Source organism: Suricata suricatta, chromosome 2 (assembly GCF_006229205.1).
Source record: "Suricata suricatta isolate VVHF042 chromosome 2, meerkat_22Aug2017_6uvM2_HiC, whole genome shotgun sequence".
Lineage (NCBI taxonomy): Eukaryota > Metazoa > Chordata > Mammalia > Carnivora > Herpestidae > Suricata > Suricata suricatta.
This window is the reverse complement of record NC_043701.1, coordinates 154,971,592-154,990,755: the sequence shown is the minus strand read 5'-3', so window position 1 is coordinate 154,990,755 and position 19,164 is coordinate 154,971,592. Positions and strand designations below refer to the sequence as shown.

Here is a 19,164-nt window from a genome sequence, read left to right as displayed (position 1 = left end):
GCACCTGCTTTGCAGCACAGATTATTTTGCTTCCGGACATCAACTGGAAATTTTAAAAAAACAAAAAAAACACCCTTATGACAAATGAGCATGTGACCTCTTTTTTTTTTTTTTTTTTTAGCGGCTTTCAGCTTTAACCTAATGGGTCTGTTTATTTTATTCTGCATGCTTTCCAGTGGATCGTAAAGGTGGGAATGCTCACATGATTTCTTCATCTTCAGTTCCTAGCCGAACGGTTAGCACTAGCAATGTGTTAGGCCCCATGTGTAAGCACAAGAAACCCCTGTCCGCCGCGAAAGCCTGCATATCGGAAATCCTTCCCTCTAAATTCAAACCCAGGCTCTCTGCTCCCAGCGCTCTTTTGCAGGAACAGAAGAGTGTCTTATTGCCAGCAGAAAAGGCTCAGAGCTGTGAGAACCTTTGTGTTTCACTGTCTTTGAATGATTCCAAAAGAGGTCTCCCCCTCCGAGTGGGCGGGAGCATCGAGAACCTGCTCACGCGCTCCCGGCGGGACTGGGACAGCAAGTCGAGCAGCACCGTGAGCCTGCAGGAGTGTGGCACCAGCGCCAGGAGGCCCTGCCCGCTCTCCAGAAGGGCCGGGATGCAGTTCACTATGTTCTACCGGGACATGCACCAGATCAACCGAGCTGGCCTCTTCCTGGGCTCCGTCTCCTCCTCGAGCGTGCGAGATCTTGCCTCCCACTTTGAAAGGAGCAGCCTGGCATTGGCCAGGGGCGAGCTGGGTCCCAGCCAGGAGGGTTCGGAACACATCCCCAAGCACACCGTCTCTTCTCGCATCACAGCTTTTGAGCAGCTGATCCAACGGTCCCGGTCCATGCCATCCCTGGACCTGTCCGGGAGGCTGAGCAAGTCCCCCACGCCCGTACTGTCCCGGAGTGGCCTGATCTCAGCCCGCTCGGCTGAGTCCCTCCTGGAGTCAACCAAGCTCCGACCCAGGGAGATAGACGGGATGAACCCCGGGGGACTCTACGCCTCCCCAACCTGTAGCAATATGGCCGAGCCCACCTTGAGCTTCAGAGGCCTGGTGCCTTCTGAGCCCCTCTCTGCCTGCTCTGACGAACTCGACCACTGTTCAAACGTCTCCAGCGACAGCAGAGAGGGCAGCAGCAGCAGCGTCCATGGAGACTTCCCCAGGCACCGCCTCACCAAGTGCAAGGGCACCTGCCCGGCCTCATACACCCGCTTCACCACCATCCGAAAGCACGAGCAGCAGCAGACCTCCAGACAGACTGACTGGCGCCCAGATCTCAGAGGGGACCGGAGCACACTCCTCAGGAACATCTACCTAATGAGCCCCCTCCCTTTCCGGTTGAAAAAGCCCCTCCAGTACCACCCCAGGCAGCCTCTCTCTGGTGACTTCTCAGCCCCCCTAGCAGGCCAGAGGCCAGACTTCTCCTGCCAGCCCCATCAGGACGAGCCCCCCTCTAGGGGGAAGCCCTCGGTTCCCAAACGCCTGTCTTCCCGACACACCATGGCGAGGCTGAGCCGGATCTCGGAGCCCCCTGAGGGAAGACCTGCGGTCCCAGAGGACTGCCTGAGGGCCTTTAATAATGGCAACTCCGTGCCATCCTCAGACCATGGCCTGGACAGGAACAACAACCCACACAGTGAACTGGGAACATCCCTCGGAGGTGGCCTTTGTGTATTTGCCTGGTCTCACCTCACCCGTCTCTCCACTTTGCTTGCTTTGTCCCCTCTTCCCATGTGCCCTTGGTGCTCATTTTCTGGTCTGTCCTTTGTTTTGTGTTTGTTTTGCTTGGCAATTAATCATGGCTCGTAGTGGCTGCACTTCTTTAAAAACAAAGCCCCCCCCCCCCATGTCATTTAGACTAACCACCAAACTCTGTTTCGAAAGAAAAATTGGCCGTTTAGCTCATCTGAGAAATTCGTCTATTTGAGTTCCTGAACCCCTTGCAGCTCACACCAATCCTCAGCCCCCCGTCCATGGTTTTTTGAGAGGCAGCCTCTCGGTGGCCCTGTGTGTGTGTGAGTGTACGGTGTGTCCCTGTAAGGTCCTGCACGCCTCTTAGTAGGGACACTTTTCAGAGAAGGTCCTCTCTCTGCTCACTTTTTGACTTCTGGTTCGTTTTCTTTGCATTATGAAGCTGGCTTACAAGTAAATCCAAAAAGTGGGACTGAGGGAGAAGTAATTTGGTTTTTTTTCTTCCTTCAGAATTTGATTATTGGTCAATAATCCGTGACTGTAAACACTTGATATTTATAATGGATGAAAGGTGAAATGTTATCCCAGTCTGGTTTCCCACTAAATCTTTGCCTGTTTTAATTCTACTTTGTTGTTTTGAAGATTCAGAATCACCAAGACATTTTATACCGGCTGATTATTTGGAATCCACAGAGGAATTTATTCGAAGGCGTCATGATGATAAAGAGGTAAATGCCATCTTTAAAACCTCTTGGCTCTACCGCAGATAAAAACTAGGAGGGAAGAAGACATTGTAGTCATCTGTCCCCGAGGTGACATGATGACATGACGTAGCAATGGGAAGCAAGGATTGGTGTTTTCACAAATGGCTTTCTATGCAGCCGAAGCTCAATCCTTCCACTTCTCCAAAAAGCAGGACTGATTTCCCGCAGGCACTAGGTTCTAAATGCCACGTCTCACTAGTGTCCCTGCAGGAGAGGCTCAGAAAGAGGCTGCCCACCACTGCACAAGGGGACCTGGGGTTCACTCCACTCTCGTCCCCTCCCCAACCCCCGCCTCCGTGTTGTCGAGGGAAACCCACCCACCTATTTCTCCAGTATTGCCCACCCCCCCTTTGGCACAAAGCACAATTCATACTGGGGAGGGTGCAGGAGGAGAAAGAGGAAACTGAGAGATAACAACAACCGTGATGCATTTTATAAAACAACTTGACGAAGTGCCTTTATCTCAGAAGAAGAGATTCCCCAGTCAATGTTGGGAAGCCCCCACCAAGAACTTCAGGTCACACACCTCTTCTAGCAGCTGCTGAGATGTCCGTACTGCAGTGGAATGACTGACAGGGCAGGGAAAGGATCTTGGAAGAGGTAGTTCTTCATATCAGCTAAATAGGCAAAATCCCAAGCCTCTTTTGTGATAAAGTGGTGTTATAAGGCACGCTTTCTGTACTTCACATGCCCAGGAGAAAGAGTCCTATAGATTAAAACATCTCCGATGACCAATTTCCTATATCAAGTTAACAAGTGGAAGATGACTTTGAACCTGGTGGCAGTAGGGAGAGTGTTCATGTGTATGCAGTTCTGTCCCTTTCCCTGTAAAGTCTGAAGCCCTTTTTCTATTTTCTGTTTTGCTGAGCGGTTTCAGAGTTGAGGTGGATTTTCCTTAAGGATTTAGGGTAAGGCTGACCTTTAAAGGGAGGGGTCCTGGATGATGATACTCATTGCTGCTGAGACAAAAAGACCATAGCACTCCCCCTCTCCAGGCATAACACCATATTCATGAAGACATTTACTCCTGTCCAGGGAAAAAAAATCAAGGAAGCATTTGATGTACAGACTTACAGTGAGTGTCCATTAGCCCAGAACTGTTGCATTTCTAGTCACTGTCACTGAGTTACAAGCGTCCCAACTATGTAGAGTGAAAGAAGATGGCATTCCATTTTATAAGTATAAACACTAGTATCCAACATGGAAAGCTTTGTGATAGAATCCTGCCTGCCACATGGGGGGCATATTTTACTCGGTCAGTTTACTGATCACTGTATTACAAGGTTCGTTCACAAGGTGAATAACACTGACTCACAGATCCTGAAGGATGCTGTGTCTTTATTCATGATATTTGCCTATGTGGTTAATCTGGGAAATGATGGATTGTTGAGGTCAAACTCAAGCACTGGATTGGGAGCTTTGCTCCATTTGCTGTCCACTCTCACTGATTTCATGTAACTGTGGCCCGAGCACCAGGGGCATGGGAGCCTCAAACCTCAGTCCATTCCCATTGCTACAGAAACAACTCACACTTCAGCTAATGGGGTGTCGGCCTTGATGTTTTTCTGTGCAAATGCTTTATTACTAATACTGATGATAATGGAATTTCCGAAAGTGAGAACATGTCAGTCCTGGAAGGGACATTAGTAGTCCTTTGGCCAAGCCCTTGTGTTAGCCAGGAAAGGACTCCAGTGGCCTAGAGGCTTGCCCAAGGTCACATAGCAAGTCAGCTGACACAAGAGGCACAGCTGGAGAGCAGGGCTCCGGATTCCTGGGCCGACCCGTTTTCCATGGCACCGGGTTTTGCCAAGCACTTTCTCATGTGTTTTCCCGTGTAATCTTTACAACAACTTATCTGAGCACTAGACATCCCAGAGCCATTTGATGAGTTGTTACTTGATTATTTGCAGACCCTGGAGAAAAAATGGACACATCAGGCCCACCAACCTTTGGGGCTGGATGTCACTTGAGGCATCTAATTGCCCGCTGGAAGAGGACTCATGTCTTACTGAAAATGCTAAGAACGACCAGTTCTAATTAATGCCTTTCTATAAGGAAGGCTAATCCCAGGAATGTGCAACTGGTAGGGAATAAGAAAACCCATTAAAATTCTATTCCATAGAATTTTCTCAATAGGAAATGAGAACATTTGTTAAAATGCAACATTGTTGAATTATTTGAAAAAGGCTTTAAAAATAGAAATAGATGCCCATTTCCTTAGCCTAGGAAAGCATCTTTCTTCTAAACCCAGGTACCCTCACTCTCCATCTCCTGTATTTATAGTCTACATCAGTGCTTTAAACTCAGCTTCATGTCACCTAATGAAGAAGCAGTTGAGTAAAAAGTACAGTAAGAAAGTAATTGATGTTGTCTGCCAGTCACATAAATAGCTTTTAGTTCATGTGCAAAGGCCTCCTAAAAATTGTGCCCAGAAGAAGGGCTGCTGTATTTTCTGAAGTGGGCATCTCTACAGAGCCTATTAGAGTAACAGACTGAGGAAGCACAAAAATGACCTAGTTGCCGTAGATCCTGCATACTAAGACCCCGGGTTTGGGTAGGAGCAATCAGCCAGCCCTGGCCCCACCACGGGAACACACAGGGAACCCATTCATCACTGCCTAAGCGAGGTGAGGTTCGTGCTCCCAGCACCCCCGCCTGCAGCCCAGCATGCTCTGGGCACACCCCCCGGGGAACCTGAGCTTTGTTGCCGTGAACTGGGGGCAGCAGGCTTTTGGCTGAGCCAGAGAGTCTGTCTGGAACTCGTCCTCCCGCCGTGTCCCAGACCCCGCAGGTCTCTCCCAGGCAGTGCTGTCTCCCTCCACAGACCACATGGGGTGTGGTTACACTGGGGACGTAGTAGTGGTGGCCACAAAGCCCCTCCGATGCCTGACCTTCAGGGCTTCCTCCCTGTTGACCCAGCACCTGTTTCCTCAGTTGTGTTGTTGGCGGTTTTTCAATACCCTGGACCAGATGATTCATTGCCCATTTTATACAATTTCATGGCAGAAACTTTTAGCGGACCAGAGACGACTTAAGCGTGAGCAAGAAGAGGCCGATATTGCAGCTCGTCGCCACACGGGCGTCATTCCGACGCACCATCAGTTTATCACTAATGAGCGCTTTGGGGACCTCCTCAATATAGACGATACGGCAAAAAGGAAATCTGGGTCAGAGGTCTGTTTTGGTCACCTCAATCCGCTGCTTGACCCAAAGCGATACTTGCCTCCCCTCAGCATCGCCTTCTGTAGGCCAAATTAGTTCTCCAAACAGCATCTGTCATCCTGGCTCCCGTAGGCTTGCTTTGGCTCTTCTGTGGCTGGTCATGGACATGAGTCCCATTATGTCCTGTGCTCTGTATGTTCAAGCATGCTGGCTGTGGGACCGGGATCCACTGGCGCACACCCTCCAATGCATGCCTTCGAGCATCAGCTGCCTTCATGAACCCAGTCCTCTACATCCTGCATTTTATCATGACACTGTGCTGCCTCTGCGTTCTGCCTAGAAACCTCATACCTTAGTCCGTGTGCATTAGTAACCATCGTGTGGTCAGCTGTAAAAGTCTGCTTTGAAGAGATGGTTTCATGAAACTTACTATAAAAGTTAGCGAGCGATGCATTATTTACGCCATGTACACAGGTCCTGAAATCTCAGAGAATGAAATTGCCACTCGGTATTGTAGGATGAATTCATTGAATAAGGTGTCTGTGAAGAACTTTGAAACCCCAAAGAGTTTTGCAGTTAGGATAAGCCCATGGAGGGTAAGAGAGACCTCTGAGAGACATTGTATTTGTTTTCTTAATTTTGAGATTTCTCAGCTGAGATTACAAAACTTCATATTATAGGGACGACTGGGTGGCTCAGTTGGTTTAGCGTCTGACTTTGGCTCAGGTCATGATCTTGCGGTTTGTGGGTTCGAGCCCCACATCAGGCTCTGTGCTGACAGCTCAGAGCCTGGACCCTACTTCAGATTCTGCATCTACCTCTGTCTCTCTTTGCCCTTCCCCCGCTTGTACTCTGTCTCTCAAAAATTAATAAATGTTTAAAAATATGTGTTTAAAAAATGTCATGTTATAAAAGGCACAAAGAAAGCACAAACCTCTGAAATGATTTTATCTGGGCCTTGGCCTCCTGCACTAAGGTCAACATGTTGACTTTTTTTTTTAATTGTTTAATGTTTTATTTATTTTGAGACAGAGTGCAAGTGGGGGAGGGGCAGAGGATCCGAAATGGGCTCTGCGCTGAAAGCAGAGAGCCGGGTGTGGAACTCAAACTCATGAACAGTGAGATCATGACCTGAGCCAAAGTCAGCTGCTCAACCACCTGAGCTACCCAGGCGTCCCAACAACATGTTGAAATTCTTACGCCGGCCAAATGCTGTGTCTTGTGTCAGGGGATGTTTTGCCACGTAGCCCTAAGTGGCTCCCTAAGGATTAGCTCCTTTTGGGGAAGTGTGTGTGTGTCTGGGGCCTGGGAGGCAGGGAGCTGGGCAAGTGACACCAAAGCATATACAGTCTTAAAATCTTTAGATGTAATAGATTAATATTCACATTTCTACTTTTTGAGTGACAGAGGCACTGGCTATTCATCAAATGGTTTTTTATTTGTTTTTTAAAGAAGTGGAAGGTTTTCGTGACAAAGAAAGAAAAGGACCAGAATGAAGGAAGGAGATCAGGGAAGGGGAAGGAGACGAGGTGAGAGAGAAAAAGAAAATGTTGAAAGTGCCGCTATGAACATTGGGGTACATGTGCCCCTATGCATCAGCACTTCTTGGGATACATTTTTTAAAGTTCACACAGCTTTACAGCTGGCTATCCTGGGGTAACCACCACATTTGTTTTTTGTTTTTATACTGGAATCGCTGAAACTTTTGTCCTTACAATGTCAGTCACCTAGGCTTCTGTACGAACTTGTCATTTATCATTCATTCCCCATCCATTCTTTCTTCTTTGCTTGCAACTATTAAATTGTGCTCTTTTGGGGCACCTGGGTGGCTCAGTCGGTTGAGCATCCAACTTTGACTCAGGGCATGATCTCACAGTTCATGGGTTCGAGCCCCGGCATCAGGCTCTGTGCAGACTGTTAGCTCAGAGCCTAGAGCCTGCTTCAAATTCTGGGTCTCTTTCTCTCTCTGCCCCTTTCCTGTTTATGCTGTCTCTCAAAAATAAGTAAATGTCAGAAAAAAATTTTTATTGTTCTCTTTGGTCACAGACACAAATTCAAGCATTGAAATTCTGTGGCACTGGTTATAAAGTATTCATTTAGTGGAGCCCTGTACTATGTATGTGAACAGACAGAAATATCAACATGAAAATGCAAAAATAAATTCCTGTGGGGAATTCATCACCCTAGAGAAAATTCCAAGATCCTAGCTTGAGAGGCCTGCAAATAAGGGACATATCATTGAGGGGTTTGGGACCTAACACTAGGCTTGATGGAGCTTTTAAATACCATTTTTTTTCCTCACGGAATCTCCCGTTTTTTCCTCTCCATTTTGTCTTCTAATATTGGAGAGGAAGTATGTGAAATTGGGGAGAAATTACCCAAGACCTTAAGTTACCACGTTAGGAATTGAGATTTGATCTGAGGGACACTTGAGATCTTCCCAACTTCAAAGCAGGGAAGTGACGAATGGAAATGTTATTCGTGCTCTTGAGTGACAGTAGATGAAAGTGTGAAGAACACAAAGTCAAAGGAAGCTTTGTATGTGTAGGAACTAGAGGTCAGACCTGAGCATGGTTTTGGAGGGAGGGCTGGCAGGACTTAACGACAGGCATGAGGAACTGGAGTTTGAGGAGGACTTCCAGGCCAGGGGGTCCAGCAGGAGAAGACTTGACGAAAGAGCATGAACCGAAGGCTGGCTTGTCTGGCTTTTGAGATGCTCTCACAGACCATGAGTAATACATGGAGTCAAAGATGACATGAGAAGTGAATCAGGGTTTCATCCACTTGCAGATCATAATTTTAAGTCAGGCAAACAGAAGATGTCCCCCAAAGAGTAAGACAGTAGATAAGGAATGTCTGGGGACTTCTGACTGACGTGTATGTGTGCGCATGCGTGTTTGTGTGTGTAGTTTCTAATAGCCATAGTCGGCTTTGGGGAACCATCGCTTCAGCTTGGGGACTTTGCAAAGCATCTCTTCCCCAAATCTGGCCCTCCTTGGGGAGATTCTCATGCATGACATAGTTGATCAAACATTCATCTAATGTTCTGCTGAAGTCAGATAAGTGGAATTTTGCCCAGATTTCTGCACCAGAATGAACTAGTTAGAGTGAATTTTTCTGCTTTGCTTTCTGGAAACTTCTGAAGATGTGTCCTTTTCATTGAATATAAATTGTGATTTTTAAATTGTGACTGTTCTCTTTTGTTTAGATGAGACCTGCCAGAGCCAAGTTTGACTTTAAAGCTCAGACCCTAAAGTAAGTACCACCAATTTGGTTTTTTTTTTAACTGCCTCTTTGAAACACAGCTCACTTGTAGCAAACAGATAGAGAAAAACAACGATCAAAAACAGTAATTTATAGAGTTTACTACGTGCCAGAGACCATTCAGGTTACATATGTTAACTGATTCAGCCCTCCCTAGAACCCTCTGGGGTTGATGCTATTCTTATCCCCCATATAGTAATGGAGAACTGGAGAGGCTGTGAGGGTAGGAACTCGCCCAAGCTGGTCAGCGCTAGAGGCAACGGATTCAGATCCAGACAGCCTGGTGCCAAAACCTAGGCTCCCACCACCATGGGCCACCCTGCTGCCTCCTGTACAGGGATTCAGTTTCCTTGATAAGTGGCGGCTCAATCTGACCCACTCTTTCTATGGAAAGAACCAGAGCCAGTTTCTAGGAGGATAGCTTTTTATCATTTTTGCTACATCTTATGACATTGGAAGCTTGTGGGGACCCACAGGAAACCAGCATTTCTCTGTTCCTCACAGTGCTAGCTGTGTAAAATATTTCCTGAAAAAAGTGTTCCATGCTAGCAATGACTCTGGGGACCACTGCATACCATGTTCCTATCTCCCATGCCCCTTTCTCCCCAGAGAGACTTTAATGTTAGCATAGTAATAGCTCTAGAAGCCTTTCAATAAAGAAACCTGATTAGCTCATTTAACCCAGTGTAACCTAAATTTAGATGACCAGGAAGCTTTTCTATTTCCATGGAATGAAATTTGGGAAATGCTACTAAAGACTGGATTCCACAAGGAACTTGCTCACTTCCTGTCTGGTTACGGGCTGTGAGCTTCCATTGGTGGCAATCCCAGCAGCCATCCCATCGTCCCGCTGATGGAGGCCCCACATCTCCATCCTTGGTGATGAGAGGGGAAGTTCTCCATCACTGGACGCTAGGAAATGCCTTGGAGAGGCTACACAGCCGTCATTCTGATATCTTCCCAGCATAAAATGTGACCTGGCAGAGTTCCCAGGCCTACATACAAATCTGCCATGTTGGGTTTGTTTGTAGTCACTCCAGTTCTTTCGCTCATTGGCTGACAAGAAGTGGCAGCCCACTGTGCTGGGAAGATGGTGCTCTAGAGTCAGGAAGCCCTGTGTCCGAGTCACGACTGTGCCACTTCCTGTCTGTGACCATGAGCAGGGTCACCAAGCTCCACCTCAAATTTCTTCATTTGTAAAATGGGCACAAAAATGTCACTCTTGCAGGGCAGCTGAGGTGATGCTTCTAAAACATTTAGCAGAATGTAGCATAAGTCAGCATCTCCCCCGCCCCTTCTTTTTAATCAGAAGATAGCAGGAGTATATAAACTAATTTTTAGTTTAATCAAGCAATACCTTTTCCCCTTTATTCTTTGAATTGGGTGAGACCCATGTAATCATTGAATGGTATTGTGATGATTATATTATGTTTATATAGATTTCATTAAAAAGTCTTAAAACGATTTTTTCCTTAAAGCAACCTTGTCAAATAGAAGAGGGGGAGAAGGCTGATGGAGATGGAATTGTCACCATTTATCAGTGTTGCTACTGTTGGAGAGGGCTCCTTCCCCCTAGCTTGGAGCTGTTATCACACATGCTCCCTCCTAGAACAGCTAACAAACTTTTTTTAGAAGAATAAGTGACAGAGGCGCCTGGGTGGCTCAGCTGGCTAAGCACCCGACTTTGGCTCAGGTCATGATCTCACAGTTTGTGGGTTCAAGTCCCACGTTAGGTTCTCTGCTACCGGAACAGAGTCCGTTTTGGATCCTTTGTCTCCCTCTCTCTGCCTGCTCTTCCCACTCTCAAAAACAAACATTTAAAAAGAAATAGAAGAGCAAATGACAGATCCATTCACTTGAGTCTTCTAAACATCTTTAATCTCTGGGTTCTACTTTTCTCCATAATATGTTACTTTTAAAAAGTGCTCTGTAGGAGCACTCACCTCAACAAAATTAAATAGGTTTCTTACCGACAGGACTTTTCTGAGCCTCTACTGTGCTAATATATGTGGTGACGCTCTGGAAAAGATCTGAAGTATATCATATTGTTTCTCAAACGTTGTTACCACCAGACCTTGTCATGTGGTTCTTTGGGGGACGGGCATGTGGTCCCCAATGCAGGGTGAATGCCAGCCCCAAGCACCCAATGGTACCTCTCTTTTGGCCATGACTGCAGACCTCTCCGCCCCCGAGAGCTGTCCTCTTTGTTTACCAGTGGGGCCGTGACATGCCCATCTGCATCTCCAGCTGGAAGTCACTTAGAGTGGCCAAGCACGGGGCGTAGAGATCTCCAGCAGGAGTGGGTATGCTGAGGGTGCCGCATATCCATGTGTCCATGATTGGAAGGTAAAGAGAGGAGGGATTTCAGAGCACCAGCAAGGAGAGCTATAGCAAAAAACTGGCCACAGGCATTCTTTCTTACAGAGACAAATGCCCTAGGTCCCCTTCATGGGCCTCCTCAGGATTAGAATCTTGTCTACCAGGGGAGACCCACAAAGGCTGCCTTGTTCCTGCAGTCAGCACGGTGCTGACTTTGTGTAAAGCCTTCCAGATGTGCCCCGTGGGTGAGCCAGCACCCCTCACGTAACCGTGGACTTCTGGCATGCTGCCAAGTAGGCACACCCCCTCCAAACTGCAGTCAGAGCCTTTCTCTGCATGCGGTTGGCTTGAAGCAAATGGAAAAAGATATAAGTCATTTTTTTTCTTAAAAAACTTTTCACGGTCCCTGGCTGGCTCAATTGGTAGTAGAGCGTGTGATGCTTAATCTCGGAGATAGAAGTTCGAGCCTCACATTGGGTGTAGAGATTTACTTTAAAATCTTAAAAAAAAAAAAAGTTAACATCCATCCCACAGAAAACTGGAAAGATGCCAAAAGAGATGTAATTTCCTGAAGAGCGGGGTTCTCACTTCCAAATATGGAGCCCCTGTTCTATCATCTGTGCCTTTGACCTCACTCGAAGTCTCCTTTTGCTCAAAAATGGAGTGTCTTCATCTTCCACACTTTGAAATATCTGCTAAAATGCCATGACCCTCTGTCAACAGGGAGCTTCCTCTGCAGAAGGGGGACATTGTTTACATCTATAAGCAGATTGATCAGAACTGGTACGAAGGAGAGCATCACGGCCGCGTGGGGATCTTCCCGCGCACCTACATCGAGGTACCGTAGCTCCTCTTTCCGGGGAAGAGCCCGCCGTGCCCAAACCACCACTTACTGACCAAGACCTTGTGTTTTGTTTCCTCCCTTCCTCTCCTCCCCCTGCTTTCTGCTCTTTTCCTTCTGCTCTGCCTCTCTCCCTTTCTCAGCTTCTTCCTCCTGCTGAGAAGGCTCAGCCCAAGAAGTTGGCACCAGTGCAGGTTTTGGAATACGGAGAAGCCATTGCTAAGTTCAACTTTAATGGTGATACGCAAGTAGAAATGTCCTTCAGAAAGGTAGGTGGCCTCTCCTGTCATCTCCAGGGTGCTGCTGAATGGCCGTGTTTGGGTGGGAAGTGGCATTACAGCAATATAGAGCCTGGTGGCACCATCACTGCCTAGGACATGTGCCCCATCAAGGATTGCATTAAAGGCTATCGGAGAATTCTCTGGGGTGAGGAATTTAAAAAATAAAGCCGAGGCTCTGTCATGGCTTAATTATATTAAGTTCATTGACTAAAGGCAATATTTCTGGAATCTTAGATCTCTTCAACCAATATTTATTGAGCACCTACTGATGTGGTAAGTGTTGGGGACTAGGTTTCACGGTATATTAACATGGCCCTCGAGAAGAGCAAGTCCTCTGACACCAAGAGAAGTTTGAAATAAGTCACGGGTTCTCAGCCATGCAGCTTTTGGGCAGTTAAAGGATCTTTCCAAGCTGCCATTCGCTCATATGTAAAATGAAGATAGAGGACCCTCCTCTCTAGTTGTTTTAAGAGGCTCTGCGAAGCCCTCAGGATGACACACAGCAGCTAGTCGGTGCTCGATGAGCAGGAGATGCCAGGGTCCCCCTCACTGCCCTCGAGGGGCTCAGCGCACTCGTTTTGCAGACGAGTAAGCTGTACGGGGACGCTGTTCTTCCCAAGGATGCTCTTTTCGTGTGTCAAAACTCTCCGGATTGCTGCAGTAATTAGTTACTAATTTTACTGAGAATGGAGGGAAATGAACACATGCTTAGAAAAAGATGAGCTAGGGATGCCTGGATGTCTCCATCACTGAAGCGTCCAACTCTTGATCTCAGCTCAGATCTTAATCCCATACTCATGAGTTTAAGCCCCGCGTTGGGCTCTGTGCTGGGCTTGAAGTGTACTTTAAAAAAAAAAAAAAAGAAAGAAAGAAAGAAAAAAGATGAGCTGCCTTATGGAAAAGAGAGGCCCTGGAAGCACCCTGAGTGGCCAATATGGGGAGACCGGTGATTAGGTCATCATATGTGCATGCAACAGGATAGCCTGCAGTGGGCGTTAAGCTATGGCTGCAATACCATTAGAAATGCAGAATTATATTCTTTGATAAAGAAGGACGTTTGCTATATGTAGAAGGGTGGAAAAGAGAAATACAGTACAGACTCCATTTGCCTAAGAAAATATATGCAAGTTTAATTCACATGCATGGAATTAAATCTGGAAATACATCTTCTATCAGAATATGAACAGTGATTATCCCCAAGTGATAATTTTATGGGTAATAATTATGTTCTGCTTAATGTTTCTGTTTTAACTTTTCTATAATGATCTAGGGAAAAATAAAGTCATAAAAAGGAAGGAAAAAAGATAATCATCCAAACCCTTTGCTTTAGAGAAAGCTGGGTACTGATTTTGTGTTAAGTGAGGCAAAAACCATACATTTGGCTGTTAGCCTGGGGAAATGAATCTGAAATATTTCAAGACTGAGCTTGACTTCTCAGCCTCCAGGTAGCTCTCCTGCTGTTAGCATCTCCATCTCGGTGATCTTGGTTTCACCCAGGTCTATCAAAGAAGGTTTCTCTGAACACAGTCTGTGATGACTGATGAAGGACGGCACAGGGTGCGGGCGGAGGGCTCAGGCTGGGACAGGGGACGGCACAGGGTGCGGGCGGGGGTGCTCAGGCTGGGACAGGGGACGGCACAGGGTGCAGGCAGGGGTGCTCAGGCATGCCGAGTCGTGCTGGGACAGGAACCCTTGCCGTGTCTTACAGGGCGAGCGGATCGCACTGCTCCGACAGGTGGACGAGAACTGGTATGAAGGGAGGATCCCAGGCACGTCCCGGCAGGGCATCTTCCCCATCACCTACGTGGACGTGATCAAGCGGCCACTGGTGAAAAACCCTGTGGATTACATCGACCTGCCTTTCTCCTCCTCCCCGAGTCGTAGTGCCACCGCAAGCCCACAGGTACCTGAGCCTCTCATCACCAGTTTTGTTCTCGTGACAGATCCACAGGGCCGATGGCACACAGCACCCCCCCCCAGGTGGTTCTTCCACACTGTGACTAAGAACCGTATGCAGTGATGCAGAGAATACACACTAGGGTTGTTTCCATCCATGCACATGGCATTTTTAAAGAACTTGCAGGGAGAACTCTCATTTGGGGGAAAAGAAAGAGCTTAAGGTGATTGCCCTGAGGATAAGATGATTAGGGCAAGAGACAGAACAGCCTTTATCAGTTCTTCCAAAACTCTGTATGGGAGCTTCCTACACTGGGTGAAGCTGGCTGCCTGGGGACCACCAGTGTCCCAGTGTGCTTCTCTTCATCATCTTACTGGCCAAGGGTGGTCTGCAAAAGAGAAAGATTGAAAGAGAGGATTGCATGTTCTCCTCCTCAGACCTAAAGACCAGATCAGAGTATTCTGCACAAGCAAGAACCAGGCTGGGCAAGGAATGTATAGCATCTCTGTCTACACTGGGCTGAAAGGAAGTAGGTTTATAGGCATAAGATGTTTGCATTCCTAAACTTCAGTTATGTGCAAACTTGTTTTTAAAAAAAGTATTCCAAATCCATCCCCACTTTCCCAAAGCCAAGAAAGAATTAGGACCTTGGGTTCAGAAGAGGCATGGTAGAGTGACTTCCTGGAGGACAGTGACCACACCACCATGGTCAGTTGTAAGGAGGATGGCCAGAGGCGTGACCAGATCCCGGATGACACTTGCATGGTGCCTCTTTTCTGTCATCCTCTCATTATTTCCTCCTCTTCCACCTGCCCGTCACTGAGTCCAGAGATGGTTCTTGGCAGAAACAAATAGATGGGCTGTCCCAGGCCTTCCTGCACAATGAGACCCATATCCTGAGATCTCGGGGGAGAGTGTGTGGCGTTGGCACTGGCCATTCTGCTTTGTGGTAACATGGAGAGCGCGGTGGGATTTTTCGTTGGGCTGTAGCTAAGCACGACCATAAAACGAGATGACGCCACTGCTAGTCCTCCTCTCCGGAAGGCTCTTTGCTGAGAGCTCTAGGAGGATACAAGCCCAAAGAAGCAGCAGGGCACCTTTTTCCCTCCATGGGGGTGGGTCAGTTACAGAAGCGGGGGACGCTGGGGGGGGTGGGAAGCTTCGAATGTATCCCTCTGAAAGTCTAACTCTGCACCATCTGTAAGTGCCCCGACAGGCCCCTTTCTCCCACATCCATACCACTCGCTTTGCCTCTTCCCCACCACCTGCACACACCGTGCACACACACGTGTGCACCCGCATCCACTTCACTCCAGGCTCACCAAACGATGTCATTGGGGGGACACCAGAGTGTCCTCGTCCTCTCCATTTCATTCCTCTTTTGTATATCTCTTGTGATCGTTTTCCTTTCTTCTTTATGCTGACACTTGTACCTTTTGCTTCTTTCCTTTGTTTTTCCTCTCTCTCCTTTTCTTTTCAAGTCCCCCGGTCACAGCCAGCTCCTCATGCCGGCCCCCTCATCTCTGCCCCACCCCCACCGAGCCCTGTCCCCTGAGATGCACGCCGTCACCTCTGAGTGGATCTCGCTGACTGTAGGGGTCCCAGGCAGGCGGTCTCTGGCCCTGACCCCACCCTTGCCTCCTCTGCCGGAGACTTCAGTCTACAACACTGACTACCTGGCCTCGTGGGCCAGGCCCGGGCCCTCCCTGACTCTCAGCCTGCCCCGTTCGAGCTGGGCGGATCGGTCCACCCCACGCTCCGTGGCGTCCCCACTGGCCCTGCCTCCCCCCCACAAAGCCTCATCCCTGGTGCCCGGCGCCCCGGCCTCCCTTCACGTCAACGGGGACAGTGGTGTCCACGTGCCACCCTCAGGTGTCGGCCGGGACAGCTTCTCGCAGCCACTGCTGGGGAGCTCTGATAGGGTCATCTCCGAGCTCAGCGACGCCTTTAGCAGCCAGGGTAAGCGACAGCCAAGGCGAGAAGAGCGCGGACAGTGTGAGAGGAGAGCAGAGCGGGAGGCAGGTGACAGATGCCCTGGAGCACCCAAGATCTCTAAGAAGAGCTGCTTGCGACCGTCAGACGTGGTCAGGTGCCTGAGCGCGGAACAGAGACTCTCAGATCTCCACGTGCCCGAGGAGAGCCGGCCCAGCCCGCCCCTGGGTAGCCCTTTTCCGGGAAGGGAGGCTGAGCAGACAGAGCCGCGTAGCGGTGGCGAGCAGGCTGAGAGGAGGGCTGCTGGGAGTGCTGGGAGCCAGGTAGGCCTGCAGCATGACCGTGTGTGCCTTGGCGTCTCAGGCGCAGGGGGGCTGGCGTCTCACCGCGGCCCAGCGGATGCCGGTGAGAGCCCTGTGCTTGCCTCGGGAGCAGAACTATTACCCAGGAGGGAACGCAGGGGTCGGCAACTAAGATGTCAGGCTGGGGACAGTTGGAGGCGAAGGACAGCCTGCACTCTTGCCTCTTGAGGTGATTCAGAAATTGCTCCATTTTGGGTGCCTCCAGGCCCAGTGCAAAAGCCCATGAGAAGGAAGGCCTTCCTCACACCCATTCAGGCCTTGGAGACTTCCCTCGATTTGCTCTAACACAGCTGAGAACACCAGGCTTCAGTTTGGCTCTGTGTGGCTTGGTTTTGTGTGAGATGCACTTTGTTTCCATAACCCGTGGCACTCCACCGGTGCTCAGCTCCGTCAGGTCTGTGTCCTGTCTCATGTTTGTGTGGGAGCACAGGGCTTTTGTTCCCTGGTGCACACGTGTGTTTTGGTTCTGGGGACCAGAGCTGGGGCCCTGGCAGGCAGGTCCTTGAATGGACACACCAGGTTTTTGCCACTGGCCCATTTTCTCTCTGGGTCAACTGCAAAGATTTCAAGGACCACAGTGGCCTTAGGGTGTTTTGAGGGCTAAAAATTTGGGGGGGGGGGGCGCGTGTAAACTTGGCAGTTAGAGCATGATTCTAATTTTGGCCATGCTGTTCAATACTCTAGAAGTCAGACTTTGGACAACTTCTCCAAAGTAGCTGGGGTTGAACGCCCGTTTACCTCTTACAGTCTACTCCCTTGCCCTCCCTAAGCCTCACCTGTAAGATGAAGATAATACACTACCTCCTAGTGTGGTTGAAAGGGTTCCATGAAGTGTCGGGTATGAAGTGCCAGGTACATGGGCTGGGAACAGAACGTGGTCAGCTATCCATTTGGGATGATCTAGAGCTGCTTCTGGAATTCAGAACATTCTAGAATGCCTTTAGTATCAGATGGAATTCCTAAGCCCCATTTATTTTTTACCGTGTACAGTGCCCACAGTAGACCATGCTTGATCCTCAGACCTGCAGCCCTCATGTTTCTCTAAAGTTTTGTTTATTCACTCAACAAATATTTATTCAAGGCCTGTAGACACCACCTTGTACCAGGGCAGGGGTCAGGGGTCAGTGCCTTCCTGCTCTGGAGGAGCGTGTGTTCCAGTGAGACTGGCAGACCGCAGCATCTCGACTGCAGTAACAGAGGCAGGCTCGGAGGCCACAGGAGCAAAGGCCTGAGACACAGACCAGGCCAGACCTCCAGCTCCAGCCTGATGGTTGGGAGGGGAAGGTCTTGCCACGGAAAGGCAGTGTGGGATTGCGACAGATAATCAGGCCTAGCCTCTCACTAGCAAGCCACTGTTTTCCCACGTACAGAGCAGGAGTGAAAGTAGTCCCTCCTTCATAGGGTAGTGGTAAGGACCAAGTGAGGTAAGTGAGGCGCCTGGTATGTGGGAAGGCTCCGTAACGTGGACTGTTTTTCCAGCTCTGAACACGGGGCCCAGGGAGAAGAGCAACACCCAGGCAGGGCTCCTGGGATGCGTGTTCTAGGAGGGAGAAAAGGGTGTGTCCTGTTAAAGGGAAGAATCATTGGTTAGGGAGAGATAATGAAGGGACGAGTTGGAAAGAATTTAATGTCTCTGACATGGGAACAATTCTGTAAACATTCTAAGTCAGCCCACAGTGTCTGGAGACCTCGTTATTGTCTGCCCTGAGTCATCAGCACAGTCCAATTCCAGGACCTAGCATGTCCAGGAAGTGCACAGAGTGCCGGAGCTCCGGGCGAGTTTGGGGATACATACTTCCCACTTCCTAATGGAGCATGGGAGGTGGGGGTGGTAGCTGGCAACATGGAAAGACAGGCCTGTTGAAAATTGGTTTCCTTTCTTGGTGGGCCTCCAGACCCTGAGTGTACCACTTCCTGTCCCCTCCCTTCCTCCTGCTCTTCCAGGGCCAGCCCCTTCCCCGTGGGTGTGCGCAGCCCTGGGCTCTGGCTTTGTTCCCTTTGAGAGCTGGGGGAGTTGTCTGGAAAGGGCTGCTGCCCGCACACCTCCTGCCCCACCCCTGCACTCTCCCCAGATGTGACTGGGACCCAGAGCTAGCTGCTTGGGAAAGGGGGACCGACAGAAGGTCCCTGCCCCTTGAGGCCCTCTCTGCATGACAGCTAAAGATGGAAAGAACTTCAGGGACACCTGTTCTTTGGTGGCCTGTCAGCTTGTGGCCTCAGGCTGGGTCACTTATTGGGATAAATGTGTTGCAGACCAGTGTGTGTGAGCAGGAAAATTGTCAGTCACTGTTCTCCTTGCTGTGGGGAACTGAATTTTACTGTAGTTGTTAGGAAGCTTGGATGAGTTTGTGACCAGTAAGTGAGGGAGTTAAGCCAAGTGACTTAAATGAAAAGAGATTCTGAAATGCTATGATCATTTATTCTTTCATTCAAGTGTCTAGGATGTTGCAGGCACTGTGCAAATCCTGCAGGAGACAGAGATGGATGGACATCATCAAGGGCTTCCCGTTGCCCTTAGGAAAGTGTCCTCCTTCACAGGCTTTCAATGCCTCATGTGATTTGGCCGTTTAGACAGCAAGCCAGCCTTACCTTCCAAAGCCTTCCTGCTTGTTTGCCTGGATAATTCCCACCTGCCCTTCATTCACTTCCTCACTTAGA

At 49.0% G+C, this 19,164-nt stretch overlaps 1 protein-coding gene and 1 long non-coding RNA gene across 25 annotated transcripts in view; one reads left to right on the top strand and one right to left on the bottom strand.

The window, feature by feature from the left end:
* SORBS1 (sorbin and SH3 domain containing 1) overlaps positions 1-19,164 on the top strand; it is a 224,269-nt gene that overhangs the window by 186,671 nt on the left and 18,434 nt on the right. For 19 of the 24 annotated variants that reach the window (XM_029932268.1, XM_029932270.1, XM_029932267.1 and 16 more), the window contains 7 exons: positions 2,327-2,412; positions 5,455-5,622; positions 8,819-8,865; positions 11,917-12,031; positions 12,178-12,303; positions 14,024-14,218; positions 15,694-16,467. In XM_029932268.1, the coding sequence (XP_029788128.1) occupies positions 2,327-2,412; positions 5,455-5,622; positions 8,819-8,865; positions 11,917-12,031; positions 12,178-12,303; positions 14,024-14,218; positions 15,694-16,467 (1,511 nt within the window). The remainder of the gene's footprint in view (positions 1-2,326; positions 2,413-5,454; positions 5,623-8,818; positions 8,866-11,916; positions 12,032-12,177; positions 12,304-14,023; positions 14,219-15,693; positions 16,468-19,164) is intronic. The other 5 variants (XM_029932275.1, XM_029932274.1, XM_029932276.1 and 2 more) reach the window with 3 other exon arrangements.
* On the bottom strand, positions 14,360-17,406 carry LOC115285724. Its single transcript, XR_003905668.1, has 2 exons — positions 17,283-17,406; positions 14,360-14,600 (listed from the first exon to the last, which is right to left on the bottom strand). It is a non-coding gene; the product is annotated as an uncharacterized LOC115285724 (long non-coding RNA).